General features: G+C 48.4%; 1 protein-coding gene across 2 annotated transcripts in view; it reads left to right on the top strand.

Annotated features, from left to right (window-relative positions):
* Positions 1-19,553, top strand: part of SAFB2 (scaffold attachment factor B2) — a 33,906-nt gene extending 14,353 nt beyond the window's left edge. Inside the window, exons 10-21 of one of the 2 annotated variants that reach the window (XM_008573054.1) lie at positions 1,686-1,835; positions 1,929-2,041; positions 6,329-6,459; positions 8,291-8,382; positions 10,675-10,811; positions 12,310-12,603; positions 13,693-13,833; positions 15,141-15,183; positions 15,757-15,887; positions 18,530-18,642; positions 18,767-18,833; positions 19,153-19,553. In XM_008573054.1, the coding sequence (XP_008571276.1) occupies positions 1,686-1,835; positions 1,929-2,041; positions 6,329-6,459; positions 8,291-8,382; positions 10,675-10,811; positions 12,310-12,603; positions 13,693-13,833; positions 15,141-15,183; positions 15,757-15,887; positions 18,530-18,642; positions 18,767-18,833; positions 19,153-19,303 (1,563 nt within the window). In that variant the 3' untranslated portion in view covers positions 19,304-19,553. Of the gene's footprint in view, positions 1-1,685; positions 1,836-1,928; positions 2,042-6,328; positions 6,460-8,290; positions 8,383-10,674; positions 10,812-12,309; positions 12,604-13,692; positions 13,834-15,140; positions 15,184-15,756; positions 15,888-18,529; positions 18,643-18,766; positions 18,834-19,152 lie in introns of those variants that run through there. The other variant, XM_008573056.1, reaches the window with a different exon arrangement.
* The last annotated feature ends 1,348 nt before the right edge of the window (positions 19,554-20,901 follow it).

Below are 20,901 nucleotides of genomic sequence, written 5' to 3'. Positions count from 1 at the left end.
GGGCGGGACCGGGTCTGCGTGGGGGATCCGAACCCTCGGACGGGAGCGCCGCCGCGCTTCCCAAGCGGCGCACTATCCAGTGCGCCACCGGGCCGGCCCTTACTGTGTCTTCTAGTTCCCTAATTGTTTCTTTTGCAGTGTCTTCTGCTAATCCCACCTAGTGTATTTTTCATCTCTAGAAGTTTGGTTTGGGTATTTTTGAGTGTCTTCCATGTATTTACCCAGTATGCTCAGTCATTCCTCTGCCTTCTTGAACATATACAATCAAGCTGAAATAACTTTTTAATATCCTCGTCCACTTTTTCTGTCATGTGTTATATCTGAGTCTGTTTCTATTGATTAGTTTTTTCCTTTATCATGGGTCCCACTTTGCTTCTTTGCAGGCCTAGGTTTTTTTTTTTTTTTTTAAAGGTGACTGGTAAGGGGATCTTAACCCTTGACTTGGTGTTGTCAGCATCATCCTCTCCCAAGTGAGGCAACCGGCCATCCCTTTATAGGGACCCAAACCCGTGGCCTTGATGTTATCAGCACCGTACTCTCCCAACTGAGCTACAGAATGGCCCAGGCCTAGGAATTTTTGATTGAATGTTGGATGATGTGAATTTTCCTTTGTTGGGTGGTAGTTATTCTTGTATTCCTATACTCTTGAGCTTTTTTTCTGGGACACAGCCAGGTTTCTTGGACACACTTTAGTCTTCCTGAGGCTTGCTTTTACGCTTTTAAGTCAGGGCCAGGGCAGCCTTTAATTCGGGGCTCATTTTGCTCCACTCTGTACCCTCTGAGTACTCTGATGCCTCTCGAATTATCCCAGTCTACCTACTGGGGAACGTGAACCATTTGCAGCCCTGAGTGAACCCTAGAGATTGTTCCCTTCACTTTTTACGGTGGTTCTCTCCCAGCCTCTGGTTTCCTCACACTCGTGCTCTGGTCAGGAAGAACTTTCTGCAGATCTCTGGTGTCCTCTGTGCAGTGCTGTCCTCTCTGGTACTCAGTTGTACAATTTCTGTCTGTCTTAGTCTCAGGATCTCAGCTCTGTCTCATCAACTCAGGCATACTGCCTGCCTTAATTTCCCCTCCCTGCCCGTGGCCTGCAAACTCCATTCAGTAAGCAGGTCAAACACAGTGCTCTCTTGGGGATTGCTCCTGGGTGACCTGATGTTTAGTGTCTGAAAACCATTATTGCCTACGTTTCCCCCAGTTTTTTAGTTGTTTCAGGCAGGAGGGCAATGCTCAATTCTCCGTCTTGGATGGAAATGGAAGTTCTCTTGCTGTGGGAGCATGCTTGACAGTCGGCGCCCGGTCAGAGCTGTTCTCAGCCTTGGCTGGCATGGATGGGGTGCGGCTCTGACTATCAGCTCCTCAACTATCGGGCACAGTGGAAGTGACGAAAATGATCGGAATGGGAAGGACTTTGGGTTAATTAACAAGAGTGCTGACGTTGAACGGTCTTTAAACTGCATGTTTGTGTTTTTCCCCTCTGAGGGCTGATCTTGTATCAAAAGCAATTGTGTTTTGATGGGTCAGGATTAACTAGAACCAACTTAATAACTAATTTTGAAAAACTAACAATTTGTGGAGAAGTAACAAATAGTGGAAATGATTCCGAGTATCAGTTAATTGTTAATCATTTTAACAAGTTGTGTGGTTATTTGTATGAGAGAATAAGAATGCCTTTTTTAATGAAGGTTGTTGGGGCCAAAGTGGTAACCAATGCCCGCAGTCCTGGGGCTCGATGCTATGGATTTGTCACCATGTCAACATCAGATGAAGCCACCAAGTGTATCAGCCATCTGCACAGAACTGAACTGCATGGAAGAATGATCTCTGTGGAGAAGGTGAGGCAGTTCTTGCCTATTGTCACTCACAAACAAAGTTTACAGGCAAGGAGACCTGGCCCACCAATCATTTCTCTCTGTAATATATTTCAGGCCAAAAATGAACCTGCTGGGAAAAAGCTGTCTGACAGAAAAGAGTGTGAAGTGAAGAAGGAAAAGTTTTCCAGTGTTGACAGACATCATTCTGTGGAGATCAAAATTGAAAAGTAAAGTGATTTTTAAGAACCTTTTCTCTTGGGATTCCTGGAAGGAGGGCAGGTAGCATCCACAGCGGCCCTTGTGAGACAAGCTTCTATGTCCTGCTTTACGTAGACAGCCTCACCAGCTTCTCATCGCAGGCTCAGCTGACTTTTGCAGGTTGCTGCAGCTGAATAGCTTTCTATTTAAAGATATTTAATGAAATTACCTATAACTTTAAAAAAAAATGGATACACGTGATCCCTAATAAGTATTTATATCCTAACAATGTAGTAGCCTTTTCAAAAAAATAATATACATGAAAGAATCCTATTTTTATTTTGTTCTTACATTCTGGGCTCTTGCATGGCTTCTCAAACCTTGGCATTATTTTCTCATTTATGTTAATTTTCATGTGGTTCTTGCTTTTAAGTCAATTGTCAAAAGCCCAGTTTTTTCAAAAGTAAAACATCATCCAGAGGGGTCTTATATAATAATGCAGTGAATGACCTTGAGCTAGCATTTGTGCTGTGTCGGACAGATGTCAAGTATCACTATGTTTACTTGGGAAATCAAAAATATCCCAGGACACACTGTGAGTTCACTGTTGAACCGTGGGATACCTTGGCACAGTAGTTTGGGAACTGTGGGTCTGAAATACTGGTTTTTTTTTTAGTGGAAATAGGGACAGATCTTTCAAAGCAGACATGACTGACTTGTATTTCTATCACAATCGTAGGCTTAGCTTTTGAGATGGTAGGCTTTGGTGATGTGTCTAATAATGGTGATCTCTCAGCTGAGTACCTACATTAAATTTATATTGTCAACATGATTTACTTCCACTTCTAGGTCCACTCACACCCTAAAAATGGAACCCTTTGCCAAGAATCTGTCAGTCTCATAGTAATTCCATTTTGCTGTTGTTTTTTATGTAAGGAAATTTGTAAAGTAAAACACGTTTGTTGACATCATCAATACTCATAAATTAAACTGGGCTTTTAAAGATAGACTTAGGGCCGGCCCGTGGCTCACTCGGGAGAGTGCGGTGCTGATAACACCAAGGCCCCGGGTTTGGATCCCATATAGGGATGGCCGGTTTGCTCACTGGCTGAGCGTGGTGCTGACAACACCAAGTCAAGGGTTTAGATCCCCTTACCGGTCATCTTTTTTAAAAAAAAATAAAAATAAAAAAATAAAGATAGACTTAGCAGTTTCCATTGCCAGATTGGAATTAGTAGGCCCCTGAGTAATGGGCATCAGAAGGGCCTTCATGTACTTGCGAGCAAGAGCCCTAATTTTAACAGCTACTTCTTCAAAGAGACACATCTCATTAGCATTGCCAAAAAATCTGTATTGGTAGAATATAGGGAACTGTTGAGAATTCTTGGCATTCTTAGTGTCTTGGGGTACATTTCATTCATGGGTTTTTCTGGTCACAAAAGTGAGCTGTATCAGTGGGAGAAGCAAGATGGCAATAACTATAGCTAACGTGTCAGGTGGCCAAGAGGTCAGCATTATAAATGCAGCCGTTCCCTTAGTCCTCACAACCATCCTGTGAGGCATTTGCTCCGTGTAGAAGAGGAAACATGGGGCCGGCCCGGTGGCGGACTCGGTAGAGTGCGGTGCTTGGGAGTGCGGTGGCGCTCCCGCCGAGGGTTCGGATCCCATATAGAGACCGGTCTGCTCACTGGTTGAGCGCGGTGCGGGCGTGACACCGAGGGTTGCGATCCCGTTACTGGTCACAAAAAAAAAAGGAGAAGAGGAAACATGCTCAGAGAGGGGAAATGCCTGGCCCTGTGTCACCCAGTCCTGCAGGCGGAAGCAAGGCAGGGATTTAATCCTGATGGCTTCCCCAGCCCTGTGGCACTCAAATGAGTAATAAGCTTAAAATGTTTAAAACCAAACTGCCTTCAAGTTGTTTGCATAGGAGGTTGTTTTTAAATTTATCACCTTATTTTTTTTTCTTCAAATAAACAACTTCGTTAATTTTCCCTTTTAAGAATTTCTAGATCGGGCCGGCCCGGTGGTGCACTGGAGAGTGCACCGCTTGGGAGCGCCGCGGCACTCCCGCCGAGGGTTCGGATCCCATGTGGAGACCGGTTCCCGCTCACTGGCTGAGCGCAGTGCGGGTGCAACACCGAGGGTTGCGATCCCATTGCCGGTCAGTAAAAAAAGACAAAAAGGAAAAAAAAAAAAAAGAATTTCTAGATCTAGCATTCAGCCTAGTGAAATAGATAAGCTTTCCAAAGAGGTGGCTTGTCTTTGCTGTCTTGGACAAGTTGTAATTTTTATAAAATTGCCATTTGGAAAGCACATACAAATGTCAGGCATAATGCTGCTACCCAGAGGTAACACTTTTTGGTGTATATCCTGCAAGTTTTTTTCTAATGTATATGTTTATTTTTTTTTTTTGTCTTTTTCCGTGTCCGGCAACGGATCGCAACCCTCAGTGTCGCCCCCGTACCGGACCAGGACCGGCAACGGGATCGCAACCCTCGGTGTTGCCCCCGCGCCTCGCTCAGCCAGTGAGCGGGAACCGGTCTGTATGTGGGATCCGAACCCTCAGCGGGAGCGCAGCCGCGCTTCCCAAGCGGCGCACTAGCGCAGTGCGCCACCGGGCCGGCCCCTGTATATGTTTATTTTTTTAAATTACTTCTTAACTTACTTGCTGTTATGGACATATTCCATTGTGTCTAGAAAGTGCCATGTGAGATACAAATCAAGTAGGTGTGGTCTCTCCTGTCAAAGGCATTTTTTAGATCTACTTGGAGGAAGAAGGCACCACCCCTGTAGTAGTGGAAGGAGCACTTCAGAGATTGTTCGCTGTAGTTTTATTTGCAGTCATACAGTAACTGGGAGCAGCCTCTGTGTCCTTCGGAAGGGGAGTGGCTAAACAAACATGGAGTATTGTACAGCAGCCCGGTGAATATCCACACAGATTAATCTTTGTAACGTACTATTAGGTAAACAAGGCCAACCCATAGAGTAATATATGAAGTATGATCTCATTTATGCCAATCTTAAGACACCTTATAAAACATCCCTTAAGGTAACCATGGTTATGTGGATGTGGGTGTGGGTGTGAAACCTCAGGAAAATGGATCCCAGTGATAGTAAAGTCATGCTGGTAGTTGTCATGGGGATGAGGGAGGGGACGTGAAGAGGACAAGTGTTCCTGTGCTTTCAGCTGTATCTGTAGCATTATATTTTTTAAAAGGAGAAACCAGTATGTTAAAACCATTTATAATAGTCAGTTCTGATACATGCCATTAATTATTCTGGTGTGCATTTAAATTTTTTCTCAAAATGAATATTAATTTAGAATGGCCTTCTTGGTGCTGTGGAAGTTTAGGAGAGTGAGTGAGCCAAGGGCACGGGAGAGGTTTCCTCGGCATGGCGAGAGCCCAGCCCGGCTTGCTGGGGAAGAGGCCAAAGAGGCGCTTGTTTGAGGACCCCATGGGGCCTGCCTTGCCTAACCTGGACCCTGGCACATGGCCGGCATTTAATAAGTACAACTTAATTGCCTGAGATAAACAGCATTGGGGAAGGTGGGAGACAAGTTTGAGTGGTAAAGTTGACTTATTTCGTTGCTTAGGTTTATTCTTGAAATGGCATTAACAGTTACCATGTTCGCTGGCACATAACATATCATTTTACTTCCCCCAAAGTGTGCAGAAATTACCAGTCACAGGGTGATGGTGTTAAGAGCAAATGGTCTACTGCTCTATGCAGCAGGGGCTTCACATCTTCACACCGTACGTCCATTCTGTGTTACACTGCATCTACGTGGAAGAAATGTTTTTCCCTGTAAAGCTGAAAGATGGTATTCCACACACACGAAGAAATGGATTTAAAATTAATTTTTGAAAAGTATTCTTATATAGTTGGAGTGTTTCTCATGAATACCTATATACCTGTCTCACACATCAGTGCATCTATCATTTTGGGGAAACATCCCAGGACCCTCCAGTTTTATTATGTATATTTCTAGACTTTTTTTTTTTCTTTTGGTGGCTGGCTGGTGCAGGGATCCGAACCCATGACTTTGGGGTTATAAGGCTGCTCTCTTACCAACTGAGCTAACTGACTAGCCCATATGTTGCTAGATTTAGCAAATAACTGAAGTGGGAATAGGGGCTATATCTAAAGAGAAATATTGTCATGGCTGTGGTTTTCAAATAACTTTCCTCACCTAATTACCATTGGGATGATTTGTTTTGTGTGGACGTCTGAGCACATGTGAGTGAAGCTTGGTGTGAGCCAGTCCTATTACAGAATCTCAGAAACTCAAATTTGATAACCATGTTTTTAAATAGAACTGTAATTAAGAAGGAAGAGAAGATTGAGAAAAAGGAGGAAAAAAAGCCTGAAGACATTAAAAAGGAAGAAAAAGACCCAGATGAGCTCAAACCAGGACCTACAAATCGGTCTAGAGTTACCAAATCAGGTGATTATAGAGTCTTTTAAGTGTTCATGAAAGGGGAGAAGCCTGGTAAGTGCAGTGGGCAGGGAGGGTTTCAGGAAAAAGGGAAGACAGCAAGCTTTGTGTGATTTGCCTGAGTTTTGCTGTTTATAGGCAGCTGCTAAAGAAACAAGAGCCTTGGGTGATGAAATGGCTTATAGGAGTTTCTCTACAAATGTAGTCAGAAATCTGGAGGTACTCTGGATGGGCTAGATGTAGTTTATGTTTATTGGTGGACTCAGTGGCCTGGGTTATGGCTTTTTTTTTTCTGAGCCTTTGGCAGACTATAGTATGGGCTTTCCAAGAGAGAGTTGTCCTGATCCCTTGCAACTAATTTGTTACAATCCTGCAGGTGTGCAATCAGGTTTTTTCTGCATTTATGTTAAAGCCAGATATAGTTTAAAAAAAAATGTAGAGAACACTAAAACCTCAGAACATCTATATCCATTAAAGTAGTTGTATTTCGGGGCCGGCCTGTGGCTCACTCGGGAGAGTGTGTTGCTGACAACACCAAGGCCACAAGTTCAGATCCCATGTAGGGATGGCCGATTAGCTCACTTGGGAGAACGTGGTGCTGACACCACCAAGTCAAGGGTTAAGATCCCCTTACCGGTCATCTTTAAAAAAAAATAAAAAAGTAGTTGTATTTCGGGGCCGGCCTGTGGCTCACTCGGGAGAGTGTGTTGCTGACAACACCAAGGCCACAAGTTCGGATCCCATGTAGGGATGGCCGATTAGCTCACTTGGGAGAACGTGGTGCTGACACCACCAAGTCAAGGGTTAAGATCCCCTTACCGGTCATCTTTAAAAAAAAATAAAAAAGTAGTTGTATTTAGTTGTATTTGGTGGTGTGATGAGGTTTTATTTGGGAGAGGGGGAGACGGCTGGTACGGGGAAACCGAACCCTTGATCTTGACCTTGTTGCTATAAGGCTGTGCTCTAACCAATTGAGCTAACCAGCCAGCCCCAAAGTAGTTGTATTTGGAAGATGCCCCTTCTATTGTCATTTTATAAAAGTTTATTGTGCTTTGTACCTTTGAATTTGTGTGAGACTCTCAGAATGTTTTGTGGCAAAAAATAAACCAATCTCGGGGGAAGGGGGGAGATGGGGACAAAAACAAAACCCAACCATCTGGAGCATTGAAATTTGGTACAGCACATTACAAGTTAGATCTTAAGTGCTTGGGGTAATTTACCAGCAATCTCATGAGGAACATGTTTTTAAAAATGTTCCTCAAGTATTATAAATCTCCCTAAATAAGTCATTGTTGCAGTGGTTAGAGTCTGGTTGTCATGTCATCAGGACAGAATTGATCTGAAAGTCTTTATTGCTATGGCTGAGTGAAGGGAAACCCACCCATCTGGCGAGATACTCCCTCCAAGACGGCAGCATCTGATTCAGAGCACGGGGCCCAGGTTCTGCAGAGCTTTACAGACTGTGTGGGAGGAATAAAAATATAAACTGGTTCTCCTGGAGCTACTAGGATTTAGTGGGAGGGGTCGCAGAATTTTGCGGGCTGGATGTGTCTGTGTGCACATTGCAAAATGCGCTCTGACTCTGGGTTTAAGTTGTAAGATGGAAGCAACCACAGCTGCTTTACTCCAGATGTGCAAAGACCTGGCAAGGTACACCAGCTGTTTCTTACCCGTTGCGGCCGTGTTGGTCACAATAGAAAGATGAAAAACAGAGGCCCTCAACGCTAGTGTTAGGCACTTCACTGAGGCTCCGTATGCTGAAAGCCACCTGCGTGCTGTTTGCTGTAGGGAAGTTGGGGTACCAGCATGTTTTGATGGATTGTTGTGTTTTTTCCTGAAGGAAGTCGAGGAATGGAACGGACTGTCGTAATGGATAAATCGAAAGGAGAGCCTGTCATTAGTGTGAAAACCACAAGCAGATCCAAAGAGAGAGTAAGTATCACTGCTGCAGTTTCAGGCACAGCTGGTTGTAATGATGCTATAATGACCACTTTGGTTTACATTATGAAAACAACATTGTTTCACCTTTAAAATTTTTTTTTCCCTTTTTTTTTTTTTGACCGGTAAGGGGATCGCAACGCTCGGCTCGGTGTGGTCTGCACCACGCTCAGCCAGTGAGCGCACGGGCTATGCCTATACAGGATCCGAACCCGCGGCCTCGGCGCTACGAGCACCGCACTCTCCTGAGTGAGCCACGGGGCCCCACCTTTAAAATTTTAAGAGTTCTTTGAAGTACTTACAAAGCATGTTGTTAATAGTTTCAAATTATATATGTACAGAGTTAAATTCTGAAACTTTTTTCCAGAATAATGCTTTGTGTTCTTTGATGTGCTGACCCTTTACTGATTCTTGTCAGTTTACACCGTGTTCTGGGAAGAAAATTGATTCTCAGCGGCTCACCATAGGATAGGATCGTCATAGGTTGGGCAAGACCCAGGCTTTTCAAGTTGGAAGGCAGGTCCCATTCTTTGGTTAATCTAATAGCAGTTTATTAATTTTCTTTAGTTGATTTTTTTAGTCTTCTATTAAATTAACCAAAGGAAAAGTAGAGCTCAGCCTAAAATTGAGTGTCTTTCATGTTATCAGACAATGAGGTGCATTTCCTGAGTAGTCCACACAGATGGACAAGATGGTGACTTCTCATTTTGCTTTTACCCCTCTGGAAAACAGAAACTCCACTTCCCAGCTGCATGTTCTAGAAAGACATTAACAAGGAAAACAGTGCTCTTTTAGTAAATGCAAAGTTAACTGTATTCAGCCAGAAGTGCTTTGCATTTTAAAATGAACATTTGGATTCTATAAAGTAGCAGTTACTAATGCCATCTTTCATATGGGCTTCATGCAAAGCATAAAATAACACAGAAATCTAGAGAAAAAGAAACCATACTCTTACCACCCATATAACTCTGCTTGTTATACAAAATAGTGATAATGCACGCATGATCAGAATTTTCAGATAGTACAGGGAGATACAACACAAGTAAAAATGGATGCCTCTTTGCATCCTCATGGGCTCCTCAGGCTTCCTCTCCAAGGACCTTACACATGTGTGCACGCTGTAGAACCAGAGGGTCATGCATGCACCTTACTTTTTGTATATAATGTGCCTTGGAAATCTTTACATATTGAAACATGCAGTTCTCCCTTTTTCCTTTTTGAAATAAAGTTTCATCGAGAAAGGTTATGGAGGAGACATATTTATTGCTGAGTGTGTATCATGTGCCAGGCTGTGGTTCGTGAGCCTGTCTGTCTCCTCAGTCCGACCTGCAGAGTGGGTCATCAGGCTAGATCTTTTGCCTATCTCATAGGTGAAGAGTATCATCGTGGTGTTTTGGGTGTTGTGTCTTTCCTTGTAGCAACGTTGTCCTTTCTGTGCGTGTCTGTGTTCCGTTTCCCTACCCCACTCCCTTTTTTTTTAATTGGTAGAATATCTGGTCTTTAACCTTTGCCTGTCTCTCAGGTTGCTTTGTCTTTTATTGATCTTATTTTTCCCCCCGTGTGACCTAATTAAGAAAATAAGCTGAGGAGCTTCTTAAAAATGTCATCTCCCAGGCCTCTGCCCCGGAGATTGAGTCAGAGGGTTAGCAGGAGGCCCTAGATTCTGTATTCTTTAAAAGCTTCCTGGAAGAGTCTGGGTGGCCTTGGAGAACCTTAGAAATGGCAGTCAGCCGTTACCATTTTGTGCCTTATCCCAGAAGTGGAACGTTGTAGAAGTCGGCCGTTAGTATTTGGTACCTTATTAGGAGTGCCATTCTGCATTAGAGTGCTGTGGCTTGTTCTGTTTTAAGGCTGTCTGCCCATGGCCTGAGGTGGTGGTTGAAAAGTGAAGCATGAGGTCCATCATCCAGCTGTCCAAACAGCTGGTTTGCCTGCTGTCCCCCACTGAACTAATGGGCCACCATGGCTCAGAGAGGTCTAGTTTTGCTTTAGATTATGTGAGTCCTTGGCTCTGCTACTCTAGAAAAACCATTTACTGAAGTGTCAGCTAAACTCTTCTGTTAATACGCTGTGACATTTGAAAGCAAGATTTTGGATTAAGCAGCAAACTCAGACTCGTAAGTGAAACAGTCCATGCTTGGGCCTCTAGCTTGGAGACCACAGCCTGCCATGTAAACCATGTGGGACAGGAGAATCTTAGTCTAATCTGGATACGCATGTGTAATTTTCATTGTGTATTCGTCATAATCATTTTTCTGATGTTAACAAACTGCTTTTGGTAAACAGAGCTCCAAGAGTCAGGATCGCAAATCAGAAAGCAAAGAAAAGAGAGACATCCTGTCATTTGATAAAATCAAAGAACAGAGGGAGCGAGAGCGCCAGCGGCAGCGGGAGCGAGAAATCCGAGAAACAGAGAGGCGGCGGTGAGTGGGCCAGGTGGCGGCCACACTTGAAACATGTTCCCCGTGTGGCCTGAGAGCTGTTGCCTGGGCGGGCTGGACTCCTCGTGTGTGTCACCTGAGCCTGAGAGGCATGGGTTAGTGCCTGTTCTTCCCACACAGCCCGTTAGACATGAGGGATGGAATAAAATTCTCCCAAGCCCGTTTTTGCCCAGCTGTCCATTCCTCTGGCTGGAGTTAGACCTTGGCCCGGGTAGAAAACTCACCCACATGTGGCTTTGATGGAATGTCCCTGGGGTGAGGCCTCAGTCTTCCCTACCAAAGCCTTCCACATATATAAGGTCAGGAATGGCAGATGGAGTTCAGTAGTTGTTGTTTCATCGTGCTTTGGGATGCTCCTTATTGGAGTGGCATTCCTCTCTGTCTGCACCAAGTGGCACCTTCAGGTCCCACAGTGATGTCCCTTGCCACTCTTTCCCTTTGTGAAGGAGAAGGTTTACTGACACACAGTTTGGAAGCAGGCTTGTCACCTCCATTTCACACTCTGCTGTTTCACATTGGGATGTCCAGGGTGCCCTTGTCACTCTCCCCAGGTATCACTTGGTAAAAAAAAAAAAAGCTTTATATCATAGTATTTGGGAGACTGTCTTGAACTACAGTGATGACGTAAAAATTTCCAGTTAGGCTACATTTGCTTTTTTAAAGTAATGTAATTCCATCCTATTTGTAGATGTAGTTTCAGAAAATAGAAATCCGGTGAGAAGCTTTTTGGTCCCATTTTTGGCTCAAGACTTGCTCATCCTTGGTTTGGAGCCTTTCTGGGCACCATCAGAGGTGTGGGGGTGACAGTGATGCCACCTCAGACCCAGAGAAGGACACTGCAAGCACCTGTTGAGCTGCTGGTATGCAGTGGCCGACGACAAGTGCTCTTGGCCCTGGCTTGCTAGTGCTGGGCCGGGACACCAGAGGCCCCATGCCTCCCCAGGCTCTGCTTAAAATGATGCTGCCATTAAAAAAATGCAGCCTTTTAGGAGGGAAGGTGTGGGAATAAGACACTCAATACACAGTATTAACCTGTAACAAGCCCAAAGTATCCTGCATCCTTCGGGAGGCTCCTTTGAGTGTTTTTCCAAGGTTTTTCCTGTATGCCCAGTAAGCTTCATGGTAACTGTTTACCCCCAAAGCTATGGGACTAAAGACCACTGTTTTTTCCATCTTGTTGAGGCCTTTAAGCCAAGTCTCGCAGGCCTTGGCCTGAGGGTCCTGTGTGTCTCCTGGCCAGCTCACCCTCGGAGTACCCGTCGTTAGGAGCCTGTGGTTTCCGGCGGGTCCAGGCAGCTTAGTGAGGGTGGCAGGGCCCTGGGTTGGGCAGACCCCTGCGCCCTGCAGCTGGTGGGAGGCTGCCATTCCTGTTGACAAGCCGCTTCACACCCCAGGAAGCCTGAGTTTTCGCCCCGGGGTTGGGACTCCAGGCCGATGCAGCAATTCAGGGTGGCCTCGAGGTATGTGTGTGTCCCTGCAGGGAGCGGGAGCAGCGGGAGCGGGAGCAGCGCCTGGAGGCCTTCCATGAGCGCAAGGAGAAGGCGCGGCTGCAACGTGAGCGCCTGCATCTCCAGGGCCAACGGCAGCGGCTGGAGCGCGAGCGGCTGGAGCGGGAGCGGCTGGAGCGCGAGCGCATGCGTGTGGAGCGCGAGCGCAGGAAGGAGCAGGAGCGCATCCACCGCGAGCGCGAGGAGCTGCGGCGCCAGCAGGAGCAGCTGCGCTACGAGCAGGAGCGGCGGCCCGTGGCACGGCGACCCTACGACCTGGATGGCCGGTGAGGCGTGCGGGCGTGGCGTGTCCCTTCCCTGTCACCCTGAGCGTGGAGCGTTGCAAATATTTCGTATGGAACCCAGAGTCGGCATGAGCCCAGCTGGTCGGATCGTGGTGCCGATAACACCACGGGTTACCAGGGTTTGAGCCCTGCACCGGCCAGGCGCAAAAAATAAATAATAACATGGAAGCTGGCGCTCTCTGCGTGCTCCTGCAAAACTTGGTGTTGCCTCTGCCTTGGGTTTATGTAGCTCAACGTCAGGAGCCAGCGGTTGTGCAGTCTTTTTTCCCCCTGTTGAATTCAGAGAATCTTGATGGTTGCCACTTGCTGGAGGGTTTGTGATGCTTTTCCTCTTAGGTTCCTGGTGGAACCTAACCATTCTCTTAGGTGTCTGTCCTGTGAGACGACCAATGTCCATTAGGCCCAAGTTGGCTGTGGCTGGCTGTGGGTCTAGTGTGTACTTCTAGACAGAGAGGCAGAGAGTAGGCCTTGTGGAAAAGGAAATTGCCTTCTGGTTTAGAAAGTAGGTTTATTGGTTTCCAGCTCTGGGCGGCTTAATTGAGGGTCACCCATCACCCCACTCCCCATGAGCCTAGTTTTCTGGTAAAAATCAGGAAGAAGATAATTGGATGCCATCCTGAGCTGTATGTAGTTCACTGTCATCACTCGATCTAATTCCCTTTGCTTTTGCAAAAAACTCGGAGAGAGGTTCAGGTTCCCATAGGAGACAGGAAAGGTAAAAACGTGGCAATGGAAATTCCATTCCAGAAGAATCAAATATTTCATTTCACTTGCATTTGAGCTCACGCGGGGATCAAGGTATTAACAGCCTTGCGAGACAATTAGCTCACAGCAGTCCTTTTCTCACGGTTGTCAGATGAGAATACCAGTATGCCTCTTGGCAGTTTGGGGGATTTTAATTTATCAAATCAAAGCTATAATGATTGAATGTTTAGAGATTAGCCCTGCAGGACATTTTAAATGATACTGGGTGTGAGGAGAGAGCTCCCCTCCCCACTCCCACCCCCTTTCTTTTTTCTCTATCTTTTTCATAAGTGAAATTTGCATTCTCTTTAAAATAAAAAATAACAGGCGAGATGATATGTACTGGCCAGAAGGAAAACGTGTGGCGATAGAGGACAGATACCGTGCTGACTTCCCCCGGCCGGATCACCGCTTCCACGACTTTGACCATCGCGACCGGGGCCAGTACCAGGACCACGCTGCTGACAGGTCAGTGACCCTGCCCCTCTCCTGCAATCATCACTGTGGCAGGCACCTGGGCATCTGGCTTATGTTGTTCTCAGCCTGGTGCAGGGAAAGGTCTTTGTTCTCTGAAGTTCATTTACTTCCGAGATCTATGGTGAGTGACTGACCCGCTGCACAGAGCTTGAGCAAGTTGTTGGAATTGGTGGTCACTTAATAGACTCCTCTGCTTGCTGAGCAGGAAGGCACCTTGGCGCTCATTTCGTATGCTGTCCGCTTTACGGATTGGCTAGCTGTGGCCCTGGGCAGCGTGCTGTGTTCAAGAGCAGGCGGGGCAGAATCCAAGCCCAGGCATCCTCCATGTGGAGCTCTCTTGTGGGTGGGGAATGTTTGTCAGCACGGCCGGCTCTGGGTTTCATAGCTCCGTGGGGATCTGTCCACAGTCACTCCTCTCTCTCTGCTTTCCTCCTATGGAGCACAAGCCCCTCTAGAACCTGACTCAGGAAGGATTTGGAGGATGGCATGGCCCAGCCTCGTGGTTACTGCAGATGAGGAAGCAGGTTTAGGGAAGGGAGTGAGCTGCCTGGGCCAGTAGAGGCTCCACCAGAGCTTTGGGGCTTGTGCCCGGGGTTCCTCGACTGGCACAGGTTCCTATGCCAATAAACTACAAAGAATTGACTGGAGAATGTGCAGAATTTCTTACTGGGGGTCTGCTTTCTACTTCGAGGGTCTAGGTGGGTTTTTTAGCCAGCACTTTTCTTTTTTCCTATTTTCATTTTTTATACTTTTCCATTTTCCGATGTCTTTTTAAGTGAGACATATATGTAGTTTGTTAAAAAGGCAGCCCTCGGTTTTCCAGTTTAAGAATGCTGTCTCTGGGTTTCTCATTGTGCTCCCCTGGGCTACATGTCCTCAAGCCATTTTACTGTTCATTAGCTCCTCTGTTTTGGATGGCAGATAGGGGGACAGGAGAAAGTGGGCTGGGAAACCATTAATTTAATTAATTGTGGCTGGAGTTGGTGTAAAATTTGGTGTGAGCCACACATGTTGCTTACAGGTTAGGGACCATAAGAAGCTTCCATTTGTCCCTGTTACCCTGACTTTTGTCACAGGGCTAAAGATAAATTAGGAGTTGACTTCACGATATGGGTCTCTATTTCTGAGATCTCTCCCAGGGATATTAGCTGAGTAAAATCTTCATTCCCACCAGTCAATTATAGTTCTTCTGTGGTGGGATAGAACAAGTATCCCAGTTGTGACACTCTTGTGTGGCCTGCAGAAATGTATAGCAGTACCACCAGCTGCTGCCTGAACGAGGTGTTTTCCTTCTGCAGGAGGGAAGGGTCCAGGCCAGTGATGGGAGAGCGAGATGGGCAGGTGAGTACACCCAGGCCCTGGGCCGGGCAGCCGCCACCTATACATCATATTGGGGGGGCGGGGTGTGTGTGGAAGGGTCGGAGCTGGTCAGTGATTAGAAGTGCACATGTTTTCTAATTGGTGAGTCTATGTAGTTTTCACATATGTAGGACTTGTTTGAGGCTACGGTAGCCAGGCCCTCGGGGACGACCCGCCCCAGGGCTGTGGGAGAGTGGCCTTCCTGTCCTTAGAAGGAAGGGTCTAAGGATGGGTCTAAGAGACTCTCTCAGTACAGCCATCAAGAACCTGAAAGCACACTTACAGGGCAGGAGGGTGATGCTCTGGCCCTGGCTTCGATGGCCAGTGATGTGGCTGTAGGGGTGTGAGGAGGGGAGTCGGGGAACACACGGTTGGCAAAGCCAGACTCAGCAACAGGGTCGAGGCCACTGTGCCCGGGCCCAGGCAGCTCCCTCTCAGCCATACCCTGCCTGCTGCCTCGGGGTCTGCAGGGAAACAGGCCTCCTGGAAGGTGGGCCTAGCTGGGAGTGACTTGGTTAGAGTGTCACCCTGTCCCGTTTGGGTTGTGCCTTCTAGCACTACTCAGATGACCGCCGTGGCCACGGAGGACCCCCAGAGCGCCACAGCCGGGACTCCCACGACAGCTGGGGGGGCTACGGCTCAGACAAGAGAATGAGCGAAGGCCGGGGGCTGCCTCCTCCCCCCAGGTTAGTGGGTGGGTCATGGGGGGGGGCGGGAGCATCTGTCCTCACCTGGTAAGACGTTACTGCCTTGCATGTCCCCAAGGTGCGATTCAGCTAGGGGAGCTGTAGGATGGGCTACCTGGGGTTCCTGCTGTTTGGAACTTCTGACTCAGGAAGGTCGGGTACTCAAGAGGAAGGGCAAGGAGCAGACACTCAGAGATGGAGCCATCCAGGTCACCCAGACAGCCCCTCCCCACTCAGTAGGGCACAGGTCAAGTCACAGAGGCTGCCTGCCTGTTGCAGGAGAAGCTGTTAGCCTTGCCCTTCAACAAGAGCAAGGTGGGGAGGCTTTGTTTTCCCCCAAGGTTGTCTTTGGGCATGTCCTGCTTGGGCATTTCCTGACCTCCTGGTTGGTCTGGATCAGGGCTTCTCAACCCTGCCTGCCAGTTAGAATCACTTGTGGGGACCTTGGCCCGAGGTGGGTGGGTTGGATCTTTGTGGGTGGAACCTGGATGGCAGGTTTGTTGTGCCCTCTCCCCCTCAGGCCTCCCAGCATGCTGTCAGGGTTGAGGATACTGGGCCTGTCCCTCCCCAGGGGGCCCTGGTGTCCAAGGCCCCCTTCCTCACAAACACTGCAGCTTCTGGGCAGCCTCAAGCCTCGTCAGTTTTGAGGGTGACCCAGGGCTTGTCAGGGAGGGGAGACGCCGCCTGGTTAAAGAGCCTCCTCTAGTACAGGACTTTGTTTCACCTGCGCTTCCTGTACACCGATGAGAGGCAGACCCTGCACTACAGCGTAGCACCCCAGCGCCCAGGGAGGTGTCGGGCCTGGGGTGACCCCTGTACAGTTGTCTCTTCCCTCTCAGCTTCTGCCTCTTTGAGGCCTGAGCTGGCCGCTGCGCCTGCTGTTCCTGTGCCCCTTTCCTCTGCGTGGTGTTCGTCCTGGCAGTGTCTGCAAACACAGCTGCTGTGCTGTGTGGGATGAGGCTCTTAGCACAGCCCATCCAGGTGTGGCTTCTGGCTCCCCTCTGCACAAAGGTGCCCTCACCTTTGCCGGACTCTTCCCTTTTACTTGCAGCTGTTCTGGGTTCTCCAGGACACCAGAAGTTGCTGCTGCATCTGTAGCTAGCACAGATTGGAAGCAGTCTGGTAAGGTAACATAAAATGTTCTCCTGCAAGTGACCTACTTAGACTCAGTCCTTTAATGTTGTTCAGTCCATTTGCCATAAATACCTGTGGGCAATTTAAATGGGAGAACTCATCCTCAGAGCAAAACACTGCAATGAGCAGCAGCACTGTGCCATTGGGTGGCTGGTACCTGGTGGCAGACATCACACACATTTGGTTTCCATTCCTTTTGGTGGTGGTACTGCATTTGCCTTGCAGACGGGTGGCGGGGGCTCCCTCTCAGGCCAGCAGCCACTGCATTCATCTGTCATTCCACAGCAGGCAGCCACTCAGCCAGACTCAGCTGTGGTCTGGAAGCTGTCCTGGACAGCTGTCGGTGGCTGCTGGTACCAGGACATTTTGGAACCGTTTGGATTTTAATCTCCCAGAGTTCCTCTCCAAAACTTTGTTTAAACAGCTTTTCTAAAAAGTAATTCATGTGCCATACAGCTTACTCATTTATGTCAGGCAGCCATCTCTACAGTCCATTTTAGAGTATTTTCATCACCCCCCAAAAGAAACCTTGCACCTCTTAGTAACCATACCCCATTCCCCCAGCCCTTCACAACCGTTAATCTCCTTTCCAGCACCATGGATTTGCCTGTTCTGGACATTTCATATGAATGGAGTCACACATGTGTCCTTTCATGTCTGATTTCTTTCAAGGTTCATCCACGTGGTAGTGTGTGTCATGGTTCATTCTTTTTTATGGCTGAGTGAGCTCTTGTGTGGGTGCACTGTGTCGTGCTTATCCCTTTGTCAGTGGACACTGGATTCGTTTCCACTTTTGGCTGTTATGAACATGCTGGGAACATTCACTTGCAAGTTTCTTTGTAGGTGTATCTTTTCATTTCTGTCAGGTAGATGCTTAGGAGTGGACCTGCTGGGTCACAGGGTAACTGTGTGCTTAACTGTTTGAGGAGCCACCAGACTTTTCCACGGCAGCTTCTCCATTTTATGTTTCCATCAGCAGCACATGAGGCTCCCACTTCTCCACATTCCCCCACGGCCCTTGTTGCTGTCTGTCTGATTCTGACATCCTCGTGGGTGTGAAGTGGTATCTCGTCTTGGTTTTTTTTTTTTTTTCCTTTTTGTCTTTTTTCGTGTCCGGCAATGGACCGCAACCCTCAGTGTCACGCCCGTACCGGACCAGGACCGGCAACGGGATCACAACCCTCGGTGCTGCACCCGCCCCTCGCTCAGCCAGTGAGCGGGAACCGGTCTGTATGTGGGATCCGAACCCTCGGCGGGAGCGCCGCCGCACTCCTAAGCGGCGCAGTGTAGCAGTGCGCCACTGGGCCAGCCCTCATCTTGGTTTTGATGTTCATCTCCCTGAGCCTTTTCACGAGCTTACTGGCCACTTGTATATCTTTGGGGAAATGTCACTTCTAGTTTGCCCATCTCTCTCTGAAGTTTGTGACACTCTAGAACGCAGGGTTTTCCTCTACCCGGCCTGATGGCACTCCAGACAGCTGCAGGGTCTGCTTTTTGTTCTGGCACAGGGGCAGCCGTGACTGGGGAGAGCACAACCCGAGGCTGGAGGAGCATCCGGCACGCACTTGGCAGGGCGCTGTGGACACGGGCGCGGCAGGCCGGGAGCACGCAAGGTGGCAAGGTATGGGGTGGGGGCTGGCTCCTGGCCCTGGGGAACAAGGGCAGTGGAGAGGGCTGGCGTCCCCCAGCGTTTCCAGAGGCTTCCCCAAGGAGGAAGCAGTGGCAAACTCTTTCTTCTCTTCCAGGTGGTGAGCGAGGCCTATCTGGGCCCTCAGGACCAGGGCATGTGGCAAGTCGGGGTGGCATGGCGGGGTAAGAAGTGTTGTCCAAGGATAAAATTGGTTTGCTTCTCCTCCTCACTTCCTCTCCCTTTTTTGCATGTTTGATCAACTTGCTGGGTTGGATGTTTTGAAAACAAACCAAAAAGCAGCTCCTTGCAACTTAACGAAAATAACACTCATCGATTACCTAAAATGTAGTGTGTGATTATGATTTTTCTCACCTGGGGGAAAAAAAAAAACCTAAGCCAAGCACGCTCTAAAGCCTGCAGAATTGTATACGAACCATGAACCATGTTACAATGAAAACGTAGAGCACTTCGAGGGGGAAAACCATCTGACTTTGTTCCTAGGCGAGGCGGCTTTGCACAAGGTGGACATTCCCAGGGCCACGTGGTGCCAGGTGGTGGACTGGAAGGTGGTGGAGTGGCCAGCCAGGACCGGGGCAGCAGAGTCCCACATCCACACCCCCACCCATACCCCCACTTCACCCGCCGCTACTAAATCCCACTCCCTGCAAGTTTTCAGGTAGGCAGATGCACTGTTGAACCTGTTAGCCAGAGTTACCTTGAATTCGTGGAGTCTTTTAAACAACAAAAGCAAATTCTGCCACCATGTTGTAGCTCAATACAATGTGAACTCAACTTTTTTTTTTTTTTTTTTTTAATGAATGTGTTCTTGTTCTGCCATTTTTAAGATAAGGTTTCTTTAATAAGGCATTCCATTTTCCATTAATAAAAGTTTATGGTTCGCACTTCTGCGTGTCTGTGTTTGCATGCGTGCATCGCAAGGACTCCAGAGCACAGAGCACTACCTGCCTTTGGCACTGTCCTGTGTCTCGGAGTGGCTGCCGGCTCCGTACCAGGTGCTGCCACCGTCTCCCCACGCCTCATCATGCTGTGTTCCTGTAACTGCCCCATGAAGTAGGGTGTCCGTATCCTCATCTTCACCAGCAGCAAATGGGCTTAGGAGTGAAGTCATTCTCCCAAGGTCACGGAGCTTGTAGGTGGCAGAGCTGGGGTTGGAACTAGGAACTTTGCAGGGTCAGGGGGCTGTGCATTCTTTTAAGATGGTGCCAGACGAGGCAGCCCGCAGGCCACCTCAGCCCAGGGAGGTGGCCTGTGGTGGACCCGCGTTTCGTGAGCCTCTCCAGGGCCCTGCATTGTACCATGCTGGCCGCCAGGAGGTGCAGCTCTGCTTTTCAGAGGGTTGGTGCACTCGCGGGACTGATGCTGTCAGGCAGCAGGCGGCTGCAGGCGTGCTAGGGCAGGGAAAGGGCCAAGCCTATCTCCTCGAGTGAGCAGGGTCGGCCTGGTGACCCCAACGCTGAAGGGGACAAGAGAGAGGGCTCACTGCCCACCGTCCTGGCACTAGGTCCACTTTGGTATGGTGAGAGTTAACCCGCAATGCCACCTGCTGGCAACCTCGTTTCCCTCCCCTCTGTATCTAGGGCAGCCACCCCACAGGCCCCCGAACAATTGCCAATTCTCCCAGAGTCTCAGCATTCCCGCTGGGGTGTTTAGTTTTAAAAGAGCAATTTGAAAATCCTACCCAGCCAGCTGCTGAAATGAGAGCATTAAAGACAGGTTGGCTCCGGCCCTCAGCGTCCTGTCTGCCTGAGTTGCCACAAATACATTCCTTGGGAGCTTCCCCCACAGCAGTGGCTTTTAGAATCATTTTCCAATGACAGGTTGACAGGGTGCCATCTCTCTGTTGCACACGGGGGGCTGTGTGGGCACATCACCTTCCACACGGACTTCCTGTCTCTCCCCTCCACAAGCTAGAGTCGGGAAATCGGGGTTGGGAATTTCCCTGTTGGGCAATAAAAGCCAGGCTCAGCCTGCGTTGAGAGGAGGCAGCCTGGGATTGTGGCTGTGTCCTGTTTTCAGATCTTGTCATCTTAGCTGCCATGGAGCACCAACCCTCTGGAGATGGGAGTGGCATCCTGAAGTATAAAGCAGGGGTCAACCAGTGCCACTGCCAGACTGTGCCTCGGGAAAGAGAGCTGCACTCCTGTGGCTGTCACTGGTGGAGGGCACAGGCCAGTCCCACTGGACACCTGACAAGCTGAGCAAAACCCCTCTCTAATTAGCCAGATCTAA

This window comes from Galeopterus variegatus, unplaced genomic scaffold (genome assembly GCF_000696425.1).
Source record: "Galeopterus variegatus unplaced genomic scaffold, G_variegatus-3.0.2 Scaffold870, whole genome shotgun sequence".
In the NCBI taxonomy this organism is placed as follows: Eukaryota; Metazoa; Chordata; class Mammalia; order Dermoptera; family Cynocephalidae; genus Galeopterus; species Galeopterus variegatus.
Note: the sequence above shows the minus strand (reverse complement) of the source record. Positions and strands in the feature narration are given on the sequence as shown.